This window comes from Hydra vulgaris, chromosome 01 (assembly GCF_038396675.1).
Source record: "Hydra vulgaris chromosome 01, alternate assembly HydraT2T_AEP".
NCBI lineage: Eukaryota > Metazoa > Cnidaria > Hydrozoa > Anthoathecata > Hydridae > Hydra > Hydra vulgaris.
In genome coordinates this window covers 46,082,501-46,098,348 of record NC_088920.1, presented here as the reverse complement: position 1 = coordinate 46,098,348, position 15,848 = coordinate 46,082,501, and the positions used below count along the sequence as shown (strand labels likewise).

Genomic DNA, 15,848 nt, shown 5'->3' with positions numbered 1-15,848 from the left:
CAAAGTTCTTTAAAGATATTTTCATTTCTTAAACAACTATATGAAATTTCATTTTATTATGATTAAGCAATTAACACATGAAACTCATAGGAGTTTTGGTAGCATTATGGGAAACCATTCAAACAAGGAAAAAAATGTGTTAACAAAACCAATTGTGACGACAATCATGATGAAATTTATACATCTAAAATTTTATATGTATCTCTAACAGGAATATTAGTTAGCAAATTTATAACAGAGAGAGAGGAGGTTGCAATGGTAAAGTAATCAAATATAGATATATAAAAAAAAAATTTTTATAATAAACTATATATTTTTTAAAATATTATAATTACAATTCTGCAAAAAATATAATTAATGCTATCTGATTATTAAAATTTCTTTTTTTTTTTAATTAAAACTTCTTTATAAAATAAAAGTTGAAATAAAAAGAAGCAAAACCTTAAGTTCTGAGAAACAAAACAAAAACTAATGTAAATGCGATTTAATATAAACTATGTGCATAATTTGATTTAATTTATGCACATAATTATGTTTATAAACAGTTAATAATGTTTATAAACAGAGCACATTTTCAGTATCATTCAACATTAAGAATTCAAATAGTAAAATTTAAAATCTAAACTATAAATGTTTGCTAAAATCAAAAACAACAAAAAACTTATAAAATACAAAACATACTCATCAAAATAAAAACAATGCATACTTAAAACAAAAACATATACTCGTTAAAATAAAAGAAAATTATCATAAAATCAACATACACTCAAAATAATAAACCAAAACTAAAAATAATATTAATATTCATAAAGGAGAAAGAACTGTTACAAAGACAACTTGCATTATAAAATTGTTTTTTGAAATATATTACCTTTTAATTCATATATAAAAAAAATCAATTCTAAAAACCAATAAAAGCATATAAAATGTTGAATTTCTTTTAACTTTCTTTATATCGTTATACTATAAGACAAACATCTACAATTTTAAGACTAAATAATTTACTTATAATATTTTTGTTCACCATTTTTTTGTTGCGAATTGTTTTCTGATATCTTATTTTTCAAAAACAATTTTATTTCAAACTTTGATACAATAAAATGAAATTTATAGATTTGGATATTCTTATTTATATATTAATTAATTTATATAAATTTTATGATAAGCCAAACTAAAAATAAAACAAAGACTCATATTCTTTAGCTTTCGCTTGCAGGAATATTTTCATCACTAGGTAAAGCATCGACATCACTTGGTGCAATATTTGTACTTTGCACAACATCATTTAGACGTTTCATTATGTTTTCAAACTTATCTTTTCCAGTATAATCAGGGATACCAGCCTCCCATTTTTGTCGACGATGATCTGAATCATCTGCAGTATTTTCTGCATCCAGTTGACTTGGAGGTAGTTCAGACTGATTTAAAGACAATGATAAGTTTGAAGTTGTAGATAAATTTGAAACCTAAATGTAAAAAACCAGCATAAAAATTTAAATTATCAAAACAGCTTATTGAAGGAAATAGGTGGGTACATAGTTAGACCTAGAAAAAGATTTTTATTTCATATTGATATGGAATATAACTTTTATACTTTGGTAACTTTTTTAAATTTGATTCTTTTTAGATTATCAATAACAAAAGAAATGAAAACTTTTAAACAAGCATAACAAAACTCTGATCATGCTTTGGTTTTTTCTCAGGCAAAAACTTTTAGAATAAGATCAAAAAAGCTTAATGATTATAGATTTTCTGTATGTATTATATTTTTGTCGACATACCTTATCAGATGCACTCATTATTCACAAACTCTGCCAAAAAACATTGCTTTTTTTTTTATCCTTAAGACTTTGTTTATCCTTAAAAACTGTAAGCAACCAGCTCCTTTCATTACAGGTTGTCATCTCTGCTAGTCCACTAACCTTATTCATTACAAATAAATCTTTAATCAAATTAAACCCTTTATTCAGCAATTTTTCAAAATGATCTCAACTTCATTTGTTAGTTTTTTTTTATTTAACAGAAATATAGTCTTTTAATACAACCTCCAATAACATCCTTATTTTTCCTAACCATTTACTTTACAACTCTGAACACTATACTTCTTTTGTTCTCTAAACCTAACATCTCACCAAAAAACTTCTGCTTTTCTAATGAAGCCTTGTGTATACAGCTTGTTTTTGTCTTATGCTTTGTGCCAACCAAGCAATACAAGACCCTGTCTTTTTTAACAATTATACCCAAATCTGTATTCCCCTACCATAATTTTTTGTGTTTTTGACACTTTGTTCTTCTACATACACTTTATCAAATACTTCTATAAAGTTTATGTTTTTTTATATATTTTCTTAATTACGTTCTGACCTGATTTCTGCTCTTGCTTAAATCTCAAAATGGTTATTTTATTCAAAATGGTTAAATAACATATACTCTTGCAATTTCTAAATGCTGCACTTACAATAATGTATTTCTTTCATTAGATTTTACACCAACTTTGTGTTACAATTAACTAATATTAAAAAACTTGAATAATTGTGCTGTGAAAAATTTCACCTTGTGTTTTCACCTTGAATAACTTTTATGTTAATTACCAATTTTCTAAAAAGCTTTCTGATTAGGACGTAGTTGACTAGTGTCTTCATGCTACCTAACTCATAAGTTATTTTTTGTTGTAATTTATATCTTTTTTTTTGTGAGCCATGTATTACAGACTGCCAATCCCATAGCATCTAAAAATTCTCATGCCAAAAATCTTTTCATTATGTACTGCCTCAAAATTAACTTTAATGGGCATCTAGCTTTTTGAAACTTGATATTATGTAGTGCAGATTTTTTGGACGCCTTAAATTGATACAATTAAATATTAACCTGTTTTATATAATTCAATAAACTAAAAATTGTTCTTATTGTCATACTATCACATATATAATTATCACCCAAGGTTTATGAGCTCTTTCTATTCTTACCACACTAAAGTGGGGTTTTATACCAGAGCTTTTCCATCTCCTAAATAAGTTGCCTTCACCACATTTAAAGAGTCTCCAAAAAATTTTCAGAAAATAAATGATTGTTGAAACTCTTATTCCTCATTAAAAAAAAGTAAAAATTTTAACATTATTATATATTGCCACATATATTTTAAATAAAAGTTTTTTGATGTTTTTAAAAAATTGTTTAAAAAATTAAAATTTTTAAATTATTTAGTAAAAATATTTAAGAAAATTATTACAACTATTAAAGACACAATTGCAATGTTTCCACTTTAACGAAGTATTTTTTAGATAAGCTATTCTAATTTTTTTTATTTTTTTATTTACATTATGCAATATTTTCTTACAAAATGTCAGACATTTTATAATATTTATGTTTACAATAATTATCTAAAATAAGCTTAATTACTTTTTTTTTATTATCAAATAATGTTTTACCTTTACTAATTTATTTTAGAAATTTTTTAAAACACTCCTTGCATTAGTTATGAAAAATTCTCATCTGATTAAATAAGATATTATTTATATTAGGAGTTTATAAGACTAATAAAAATTATAAGACTCCTATATTCAAAACCTTTCTTACTCAAAACCTTTCTTAGAAACATAAGAAAAAAGAAAAGAAAAATAAGATTTTTTTAAATAAATAATATTGAAAAAACCTTTTAAAAAATTCTTTTTTTTTAATGTAAAATGTTTCTTTAACAAGCCTTACAGGCTTGTAAATATAACATTTTGCATTGCTTGAAATATAATATGTAATGAAAGTATGAACCTATATACTGGATAATGCTGCATACCTGCAGGATGTTTAGACTCCAACATTTGAAACACCTTTGACATATATTGCTATATGTCATAGATATTTTAGTGTGCACACATAAAAATAATATATATATATTATTTTTATGTGAATTTTTGAATTGCGCAGGCTAACTTCAAAATGACCACCCTGCCAGCGCTTGTTCATGCGCTGGCATCAAATTTGAAGAAAACTGATTTAAAAAAGTTCACAGATAATTTTTTTTTTGCAAACTGATGATGGGAAGTGGTCCCCTGTACCTGCTTTGTAACCCCTTTAGAACTCCATTTTTGTCTAAAATGTATTAAAATCAGTTAGTGTCAGTGTTACATGCATCAGTTTTACTTATTAGGGTTATAAAATTATAGGAATGTATATAGCAATGACCTATTCTTAGGCTCCACCCAAGAAATGATAGGTCCCGGACCTGTTTTTTAAGCTCTCAGAAATATATTATTTTAGTTTTTCAATTGTGAGTACTAAACGCCCATATGCCCCAAATGGTGTCCCTCTACCAGCCATTTCACCTCAGCCATAATTGAAATTTATAAATTTAAAAATAACAAAAAATATTGTACTCAAATGAAACTTTTAAAAAAATTAAAAATTTTCTTATGCATTCAAGAAAACATATTACAAATAACAAATTTTAAAATTATTTGGATGAAATAACATACATAATTTAATTAAACCTTGACATATAACTAAATTAAAATATGAAGAAAAACAATAGCCATATATTAATACTATTATTATAATGTATTTAACTATATATTTAGTCCATATTATATGTATATATATATATATATATATATATATATATATATATATATATATATATATATATATATATATATATATATATATATATATATATATATATATATATAGATATATATAGATCTATAGATTGTTGGCTTTGGGAAGAGCGGAAGGAAAAAAGTGAATCTAACCCCAACATATACGTCACTTTTAATTACTTATAACTTTCGTCCAACATTTACGTGTTGGACGAAAGTAAAAACCATTAATTTAATTACAAATTAATTGTTATCTAAAAAATCCACTAACACGCTAATTTAATTGACCGGAATGTTTTTAAAAACATTCTGAATGTTTTTAAAACATTGTGAATGTTTTTAACAATATAAACAATGTTTTTATTTTTATTTTTTTTAATAAAATGTTTTTATTTTTATTTTTTTTATTAAAATGTTTTTATTTTTATTTTTTTTACTGTAAATCATGCGCCGAGTGTTGCTACATCGACTATCTTATAGCCTGACTCGCAAGGGAGTGCTGCTACATCGACTGACAAATAGCCTGACTCGCAAGGGAGTGCTGCTACATCGACTGACAAATAGCCTGACTCGCAAGGGAGTGCTGCTACATCGACTGACAAATAGCCTGACCCGCAAGGGAGTGCTGCTACATCGACTGAGGGTTTGGTTGGGGCAGGCAGTCTATCATTATTAAAAAAAAAAAATTCTGGTCTTGAATTTTAATTTTTACTTTTTGTCAACAAAATATGGAAAAAACTTTCGGACAACATCTAAGGGTTCTATATATATGCATATATATATATATATATATATATATATATATATATATATATATATATATATATATATATATATATATATATATATATATATATATATATATATATATGCATATTTGAATAGATTAAATTGTTGTTATTTGGAATGATTATGGCTTAACTGTTTTTTTGTAACTTCAGTTGAAAAATGTTTCTATGATACTCAACTACTTGGTAGAGAAGCTGACGTTGATTATCATTTTTTGTTAAAACTTCATTAAAGTCAGTGGCAAATTTAACTGCCCGTTCTGCACAGTCATTAACCACTTTTATGGTTATATAGTACGAACTATCTTACAAGCAGACTTGTAGTTATAATGATTAGCCCATGTTTTAGGAGACGATGTCAAGAATTCTTTTGGTAAATTGAAAGAGTCAAACAAATTTATTGAGTGCCGTGTAACAAAGTTAGCTATAGAAAGTTTAGAATGTATAAATCTTGTTTGGAGCAAGTCTTCTATTGTCACCTGGTAATGGTTCTTTTTGTGAGGCATTTACAATTTCCATTTTCCCTTCAATAGAAATTTTATCACTGAATAATGGGAGAGCAGCTAGATCTTCACTTACCATAACTGAAGTTTAATTTTATTTTTTGCAACATTTGCAACTTTGCTGTCAACTTGACAATAGTTTTCAATTACTTTTAAAAGAAGGAGATCATTTTTTGGTGCTTCTGTTGTGAGAGGTGCTGAAAACCAGAAACATGCATATATTGTGGCTATGAAGAGACATTCTTCTTAAAATTCCAATTTCTTTCTCTGGGGTATTTAACTGACGACAAAAACCAAAAATTTTTAAACAGTATATACCTTTAGCCATCCATCTTGCACAATGGTAAGCCCCAGGAATGCAAATAGTTGTTGTATCATCATTTCCTCCCAAAAGGAGAAGAGTTAGCCTTCCGAATTCTTTATAATCATCACATGGTTGTGCTTCCTTTAAGTATTTTTTCAAATTTTCCACCACATTGGATTTTCGAGATGTAAGCTACTCTTTTTCAAACTTTGTAAGGCATCCAGTTCCGCTTTTATCACTTTCAAGTGGTTCAAACTTTGATTTTTATATTAGCTCCCACTGGAGGTGTGACTCACTCCCACTGGGACTTTACTCTGCCAAAAAGTTCAATGTTTGGTCCTTTTGATACAAAAAACGCATCAAACACTGCATTTGCACAGATTTCAAGAATATGATGTCAGTATGCTAAAGACAAAACTTCTTATTGCCCCATTATGACTTCCTGTATTGATTGCAGTTGTGTCAAAGCAAAGACCTGCAATAGCTCCTCAACGCCAGGCCATTCATGAATGAACTTAACTACCTTTTGTCCCATTAGAGTGCCAGTACCAGCAGGTATCTCAGGGAACCCTAATAATTTCTCAATATCCAAGCCAGATACAACTATTGGCAGACATTCACGCCTGGTTCTACCAACATTCAACAATATTTTACCATCTATGAGCAACTAATGGAACCAAGGGTTGAAAATTTTTTCTTACTGCTATTGCATGACACTCACGGGATGTAGTTCAAGCTTCCATTTGGGTGGAAAGTGAAAATGTTAATTTATTACATCAATACCGATTGTAGCTAGGGCTGGTGTGACAGCCATCATTGTTTGTCGCGGTGTTATTTTTGTTCTGTCTAATGCTGCATGAAAGAGTTGATTGTCAAGAATACAATGATTGGATATTGTAATTGAAAGTTGACTAGTGCCCATAGTAAAATGTTTTGAGTTATTTGGATAAGTAAAAGCATTTTGTTTAAAAAATAAAAATAAACAAACTCAGATTTATAAAAAAATGACAAAAAATTTACTTCTGTTTTTAAGGACTTTTCTTCAGATGAAATAAACATCTCCCACCACATATTGGTAAAATTGTGTAAATGAGATAGATCTTTTGAAACAATGGCTTCTCTAGAAACTTGACTAAAAACATGATCCCATGGTTTACGTGAACCAAGAAAGTGAACTATCTTTACATCTTTTCCATACCTAAAGTATTTAGCATGTTTTTAGAAAGCTAAAATTTAAAGATTTTGCTTTTAATTTTAAAAAATTAAAAAACAATTAAATATTGAGTTTGTTTTATTATGAGTTTATCACCATAAAAAATCTAAAAAATAAAGCTTATACATTTCAATACGTTTCAATAAAATATAATTATAATATATAAATATAATCTAAAAATATTTACAAAATATGTACATTTTAAAACCAGATTACACATATGCTTAAAAAAACTTAAACTCCTGTTAAAGTTGAAGACCATTAGTACTGTTATAGTGCTAAGAAGTTGAATTGGTGTGTTTAAATACCTTTAGTATCCAGTAACATATCCAGGAGTTATTTGGAGTATTCAGTGAAAAAAAAATTTGTTAAGAACAATTTGATTTTCACAACGTTTTTATGTCTAAAAACATTGTTAGAAGACAATAGCCCATTTTTTAAAACAAGAATATTTTATGGAAATTTAATGTAAAAATTTGTCAAAATTGATATTGTTTAAACATGCAGTTTTTGGTAACAAATTTATTTCATTAAACCTCATACAGTAAAAAAGATTTTATATAGTCTTTTTGATTTTCAACTAAATTAAATTTTAAATTCTCTTATTTATCAAGTAAAACAATATAAAGCATGCGATCATTAAATTCAAAAAGATGAATTTCATTTTAAAACTTGTCACTAACACAGTTAAAATTTTTTTTTTTTCTGCATAATTACATTAAGCAATGATAGTATTAATTAAAAACATCAACAAACGAGTCAAGATATTTCTCTTAATTAAAATCAAAACAGTTAGAAAAACGAAAAAAAAATTCTGCTCAACTATCTACTAAATCTTTCTGTATTGCTACTTTTAATCGTTAAAACATATGGATCTAGCAAAACTACTGTTTATATGGGCATAAAACAATACAAGAGCTCTCTATCTATCAAATGAGCAAAAGGATCTGGAAGAAAGAGTGGTTTTAAGGATAAGAAGGTAGCAATTAGTATTTAATGATCATTCACGCAAAAATCCCCAGCTTATCGAACAGAGAACGAGCCAAATGGTATTAAGTTTCAGAGTACTTTGACAAGAAATTTAATCATTTCAAGTCTTATCGAGCCAATAAATATCCAAACCGATCACATAAGCAATCACTCACTGCTAAAATTCGAGCTCAAAAACTTTATGAAGAAGTGCTTACAAAATTTAATGGCTGCATAATTATGGATGATGAAACGTACATCAAATGTGACTTCAAACAGCTCCCAGGTCCAGAATTTTTCACTTCAATTGTTCGTGGACATGTCAGCAACAAGTTCAAGTATAAATCATTGGATAAATTTGGTAAGAAACTTCTCTTGTGGAAAGTAATATGAAGCTGCGGTTTAAGATCTCGAGCTTTTGTCACATTGTCAACTTTAAACTGGATGTTTACATCAAAGTATGCTTGCAAGCTAGACTTTATTGAAGCCATTTTATTGAAGCCATGATGTCCCCTGTTGGTTTCTCTTGTTTCTTGTCATTATTATAAAAAGACCGTAGAGTAGTACAATTCGAGAGACATCAAATTCATACCAAAAAGCTTGAATCCACCCAACTACCCACAGTTCTGTCCCATTGAGAAATTTTGGGGAATTAGGAAAGGATATTTGTGTAAGATTGGTAAAAAAATAAGTACAGCTAAAGATTCGATTAGAGAGTAAACATTAGTAGGAAAAAAAAATTGCCAAAGACACTGCAGAAGTTAATGTCATCGATTAGCGTAAATGTTCGCTTATTTATTTGAAATAATGAAAAATATTAAAATAAAAAGCATTTTTATAATCTTCAAGATCCTTAGATTAAAATAAATAAGTTTTTGCATTAGTTTAATTATTTTATACTTTTTTTTAATTTAACGATCGCATACTTTACTTTATTCATGCATTATTCTATACTATAAAAAAACATTATTCTATAATATATTTATCATTATACTATATGAAGAAAAGAACCTCTAAAATTTAATTTGAAACTACCAAAAGTTGGAATTTGTTCAGAATTACTTGGCAGAATTACGTGCCAAAATTGACCTTGATATGTTAGTGGTATCACATTGCTATTGAGCCCCAACAGCAAAACATATTGTCTGCTAAGTCAGTGATTATGATATATACTGACTTAGCAGGCAATGATACATAGTCTCATTGTATGTGTTGCAATTTGCACTAATAATATGCTATATCATATGTTGACTTGAATCTATATACATACAAGTGGGCAAGCATCAAATCTTGTTAAAATTGCCACCATTCATTTCAATCAATCATCATGTCCACTGATGGAACATTCAGTTCTCTAGTGACTCTATAAATGTATGTTGGTTAATTCTACCTGTATAAATGTTACACACTCCTACTCCGTTAAAATTAAAGCAACCCCAAATACCAACACTCTCGTCGCCACTTTGCAACCTTGGTACAATAAAGCAATTACTGTACTTTTCTGATTTAAATCTTTAAACAAGAACTTTGCTTTTTCTATTTATCACTTCAAAGTTACTTTCATCACTAAAAATTACATGCTTCCGCTTCTCCAAAGACCACCCAATTCTCTCCTTACACCACTTTAATCTTGTGAACCAATCTCTAGCCCACAAAAAATAGGTTTTCTAACAGCTGCGTAGATACCAATTTTTTTCCTTAGTAAAATGTTTTTAACTGCATTTGACAAAATACATTTTTCATGGTTTTTATTTAATGTGCCTATGAGTTCACAATAACTTAACCTCGAATTGGCTCTTTTGTTAATTAATTAAAATTTAATAAAAATGAATTTACTTGACGAAATATAAGACTATTTTTAGTGCTCATTATTTTTTTTAACCTTCCTGATCCTGCATGACGTTAGATGTCACCTGTTGTTTTTAATGTCTTTAGAGTATATTTAATACAATTCTCTGAAATTTTAATTTTTCTTGCTATTTATCAATTACTGATCATTGAGCTATCCTTCATACCTATTACTTGCCACTTTATTGCTTTGCCTACTACTTTAAATATATATATATATATATATATATATATATATATATATATATATATATATATATATATATATATATATATATATATATATATATAATATTAAAATATTTTAAATGAGAAAATACAACTTTATAATGGAACTTGAAGTTTCATGCCATTCGGCAATCATCAGCCATATTATTCAAATATAAAATAAAAACCGTTATAAAAAATACAAATTTAGCGTTGCAATGGCATCTGACGTCAAGTGTACGTGATCCGATATTTGCTAATCGCCGGTATCAAAGTTAGAAAGTAAAAATTTTTTCCTATGTCTACAAGCAGAAACTAATTCACTTTTTTTATTAAGTAGTAAACCACTATCAAAATTCATAATAAAATATTTTTCACTGATGCAAAGGTTACACCTTTTTGTAGATGGATTATAAGATTGGCATCTTTTAATTATGTTCCACTTAATTATAGGCATGTTACCTGCGTCTTTGTGTTTCCAGATCTCTTTGGAAAGTTCTGTATCATTTCTATATCTGGTTGCATTAAATGATTTAAGGTGGTTTGCAAATCTGAGCTTGAAAGCGTTTTCACTGATACCGATGTAATATTTTTCCGTAAGACTGGGAATGGGTAAGGTGATAATAAAGTGGCTTTATATACAACGTTTTTTGATAGACATTCGTTATTTAACGGGCATGCAGTTTTCTTAATGCAGTTGCAATTTATATCATTAGTGGTGAGTTTGTTGCGCAAAATTTATTGGTTGTGTGAATTAATAATAGATCGAATATTTGGCATGCAGCTGTAACTAACTTTTATTGTGTTTCTGTTGAAAATTTTGTGGAGCTTATGATGTAATGGAAAATGTAAGTCAATTAAGTTTAAGAAAAGGTGTCCAATTTTTGTTACCACATTTTTACTGAAAGGGGGATTAAACCATATTATATTTCTTTTTCGTTTATTAGTATTAGAAGGATTTAGATTTGAATGATATTGGAGATTGGTGGGAAATCCAGACTTTTCTAATGCATCTTTATAAATAGGAGCAGACTTTTGGAAAATTTTTTCGTTTGAAGAATTGGAAGATAATCTATGTTCAATTGAGGTTGGTAATTGTTTTAAAATGCTTGGTGGATGGTTGGAACTAGCATGGATATAATTTAGCGTACTATCAGGTTTATGGTAAGGTTGAAAAGTGCAGTTATTAAGATCAAATGTAACATCAAGGTAGTTAACAACTTTCATATTAGATTGAATGGAAATACAGAGGTTGTATTGTTTAAATATTTGAGTAAAATGCTTCTTAATTTTTTCCATTTTTGGACCGCTTGCGTTCTTAAACACGGCTAGGCCATCGTCTCTATATAATCCAAAATCAGATTTTTTATAAAATTGCGAAATCCGGAAGAGAAGAAAAATACCAACTAACTCACACACTTCCGCTCCATCAAATGCACCCATGGTAACATCAAACAAACCACTTGATTTCTTAATCCAAACTTGATCATTGGTAAATAATAAGGACTTACGCGCGTGGAAAATTAAAGATTTATGATCAGCATCGATGGAAACGTATTGTTCTGCAAAGTTTATGGAGTCGATAAGTAGCTTTTCATTTATAGAAGTGTAAAAGTCAACGATGTCGAAAATAAGGAATTTATAAAAATGTTTGTCATTGATGTTTTGGAACCAATTTATTACATTTTGTGTACTATTCCACTGATTTAATTGCAAAATATTTCTTAGGTTAGTGATAATATCTGATAAAATATGCTTACTTATAATCCATCTACAAAAAGGTGTAACCTTTGCATCAGTGAAAAATATTTTATTATGAATTTTGATAGTGGTTTACTACTTAATAAAAAAAGTGAATTAGTTTCTGCTTGTAGACATAGGAAAAAATTTTTACTTTCTAACTTTGATACCGGCGATTAGCAAATATCGGATCACGTACACTTGACGTCAGATGCCATTGCAACGCTAAATTTGTATTTTTTATAACGGTTTTTATTTTATATTTGAATAATATGGCTGATGATTGCTGAATGGCATGAAACTTCAAGTTCCATTATAAAGTTGTATTTTCTCATTTAAAATATTTTAATATTATTATTTGATCTATTTTTTTCAAAAAGATATGATCACTCTTAAACAGACAAGAGTTGTATTTCCAGCAATATACAACATTTATCAATAATTATATATATATATATATATATATATATATATATATATATATATATATATATATATATATATATATATATATATATATATATATATATATATATATATATATATATATATATATATATCAGGCCTTGTTTTAAACAAAAAACTGCTTCATTAGCTCATCATGATTTTGACATCATAAAATTATCTTTATTTTTTTCTTATTTAAGGACATTAACTTTTTTAACTACCGCAATAAAATAAATTACAGCAAAACAAATTTATTTTGCTAATTAAGAAAAACGAATTTATTTTACTAGTTAAAAAAAACAAATCTAGAAGTGTTATTTTTGAAATGTGCATATTGTGGGATTTTGTTGGAATTTCTTTTTTGTTTTTTTTAACATTAAATAATTAAATTTAATATTATGTTTTTTTTAATATCATTTAACATAAATTAATTGCTTTCTTTTCTCTATATTAGTATGAATTAAAATATCTTTAAAATATTTTAATTATTATTTTTTAAAGTTGTAACTTTTCAAATAATGAGTTTTTACTAAAGTTATTAACAAATAAAAAATATTACTTGTTGTAAAAAAAACTTAAGTTAATTACTTATCAGCGCTTTTTTTTGTGATTTAATTTAATTTACCAAGTACCATTTATTAAAAAATACATGACGTTGTGTTTTCACTTGCCTTAAGGCAAAAAAGTTAAACATATGCTTTATGAATATTTTTGATGCAGTTTTATAAGTTATAACATGTTTACAAGGAATTTATTTTTTTGTATAAAATAGAAATTTTTTTTTTTTAAATAACTTTTTTATTCAAAATTCTTTCTAAATTATATGGAAACTTCTGTTTTCACTTTTTGATATCGCACAATCTGTTAATTATGTAAAGCTGATGTAACTATTATAAAATATAATTTTTCTAAATAAATATTTTTCGCAAAATAAAACTTATAAATATAAACGAAGACATTGCAAGAGTTATATTGCTTTAGGAATAAATTCAAACAAAAAAATTATTAATAGTTTTATCCATAAAAGAAGTTTTTTTTAATTATAAAAAAATAAACTCGTTATATATGTTGTTCAAAGTTTTTAATGTTTCTAATAATAATAATAATAAGTTTAGAATATTGTTTTTTCATTTTATTTTTTTTGATAAAATCAATCATTATAACAAAACAAACAAACAAAAAAATATATCAAAAGTGACACTAATATAAAATAAAATTTAACATGAACTATTTTTTAGCTAATAGTTTTTTGTTTTGTTTTATTTAGATTATATTTTAAGTAAGCGTGTATCTATTATTTTCACTTTGATTAAGTCGTATTTTAGTTTCTAAATTAAAAATCCAACTATAAAAATATTGTGTATCAAAAAGTATATTTTATTTTTAAAAAATTTTAATTAAAAATATATAATTAGCTCGTTAAAAACTACTTATATGTATATAAGATATATTATATGTTATAAGGTATTTTTGTTGTTGTTATTTTACGATTTTTAAGTTGTTTTTCAATGAAATTCTTACACTAGTCATTTGAACCTATCAAGTTTAAAATAATTATATCAAAACCTTTTTAAAAAATCTTCAATTAGGAACTTTTTTACCATAAAGACGCTCACAGAAAGGTAACAATTAATTAACATATTTTTGCTTTTTTTATCATTGCAAAATTATAATAATATAAAAATAATATGTAATACTTATTAAAGCGATATTTAACCCAACCTAAAAAACATTAAATTTTGCTGTTTGTTTTTTTAAAAAAATTTTATATTTTATATTAGGGATCTGTCAAATTTTTAAGGATCTTGAGGCACCCCTAAAAAATTTTTTCAAAATAATTTTAAAACTAGTGTTTTTGTATTATATAGAACACATTTAGTTAAGTGCAGCAGACTATTTTAGAAAAAGTTGTTTTTTAAACCACCCTAATATATATATGTATACATATATATACAGGACTCAATTTAACGGTTGGACATCAGACATTGTCCGGCTAAAACCTCAGATTGTCCGCTCAATTTACAAAGCAATCGGATATTTTGACTGACAGGATTTAAATTCTACAAAATAAAGTTTGGACACAAATGGCGTGCGAATCGAACGCTTTTGCTGACCACCCAAATGATTTTTTTTGTTTACAAATTGACCACAACTGTTAAGATGTTTTGATGATTTAAACGTTTCAGAAATGCGCTGAAAAAAGAAACATTACCCTAAACTTAAATTAAGGAAAAAATTTAAAAAACTAAAGAATAAGCAAAACAATTCCTTACAAAAAAGAAAATAAATTAGCTTTAAAATAAAACTAAAAAAACTCGAACTACAAATTACTTTTTTTTACGTTTTTAATTGCATTTGAAAAAAATTACTTTAAAACTGATCTTTTAAAATGTTTAAAAAGTTACGCAAAACACTTTTACAAATTACTGAAAAGATAAAAATATATCTTTGATTTGTATAAACATTTATTTCAAAAAGTTGCAAAAAAAATAAAAATAACGTTAAAAAACTTTAAAATAGATCAATGATTAAAAGTTATTTGTAAGGTAAAGATTTTTTTAATTGCATATAAATTGTTAAAACATCAAAACAGCCATTGTCAAATTGTAAAGAAAAAAAATAAGTGTTGTCAGTTACAGCGTGAAATTTTAAATCTATCTAAAAAAAAGTATTATATTAAATTGAAACTATTTTATTAAAAAGTAAAGGAAAAGTAAGGAAAAAAACTCTAACTTCACTAGAATAACGTTAAATAAACTGAATAACATGACAAACATTTTGAGTGCATAACTCGGTTCCATAAAACCGTAAAAATTATATTTTAAAAATTTGATCAGATACTGTCTGACCCAAACAAGTTTCGATCGGACATTTTTCCGGCACTTTATAAAAAATTAAATTGAGCCCTGATATATATATACATATATATATATATATATATATATATATATATATATATATATATATATATATATATATATATATATATATATATATATATATATATATATATATATATATATATATATATATATATATATATATATATATAGGCATATGTAAGCAGTGATTTGTTACTTTTATATTTTGTTACGGTTTATATTTGTATTTTAGATCGTTACGGGACGGAAATTGATTAGTAGTTAGGTTAATAATATTATTAATTTGTATTTAGTTGGCTAATAATTGTGAAATAGTTTTATGTTTAATGTTGTTTAAAATATTCTCTATGTGTTA

General features: G+C 26.2%; 1 protein-coding gene across 1 annotated transcript in view; it reads right to left on the bottom strand.

Moving 5' to 3' along the window:
• Positions 1–293: 293 nt before the first annotated feature.
• LOC100213497 (glycogenin-1) overlaps positions 294–15,848 on the bottom strand; it is a 29,112-nt gene continuing 13,557 nt past the window's right edge. The window contains exons 4-5 of the mRNA XM_065788348.1: positions 7,208–7,385; positions 294–1,466 (exon numbers count right to left, since the gene is read on the bottom strand). Coding sequence (XP_065644420.1) covers positions 1,200–1,466; positions 7,208–7,385 — 445 coding nt within the window. The 3' untranslated portion in view covers positions 294–1,199. The remainder of the gene's footprint in view (positions 1,467–7,207; positions 7,386–15,848) is intronic.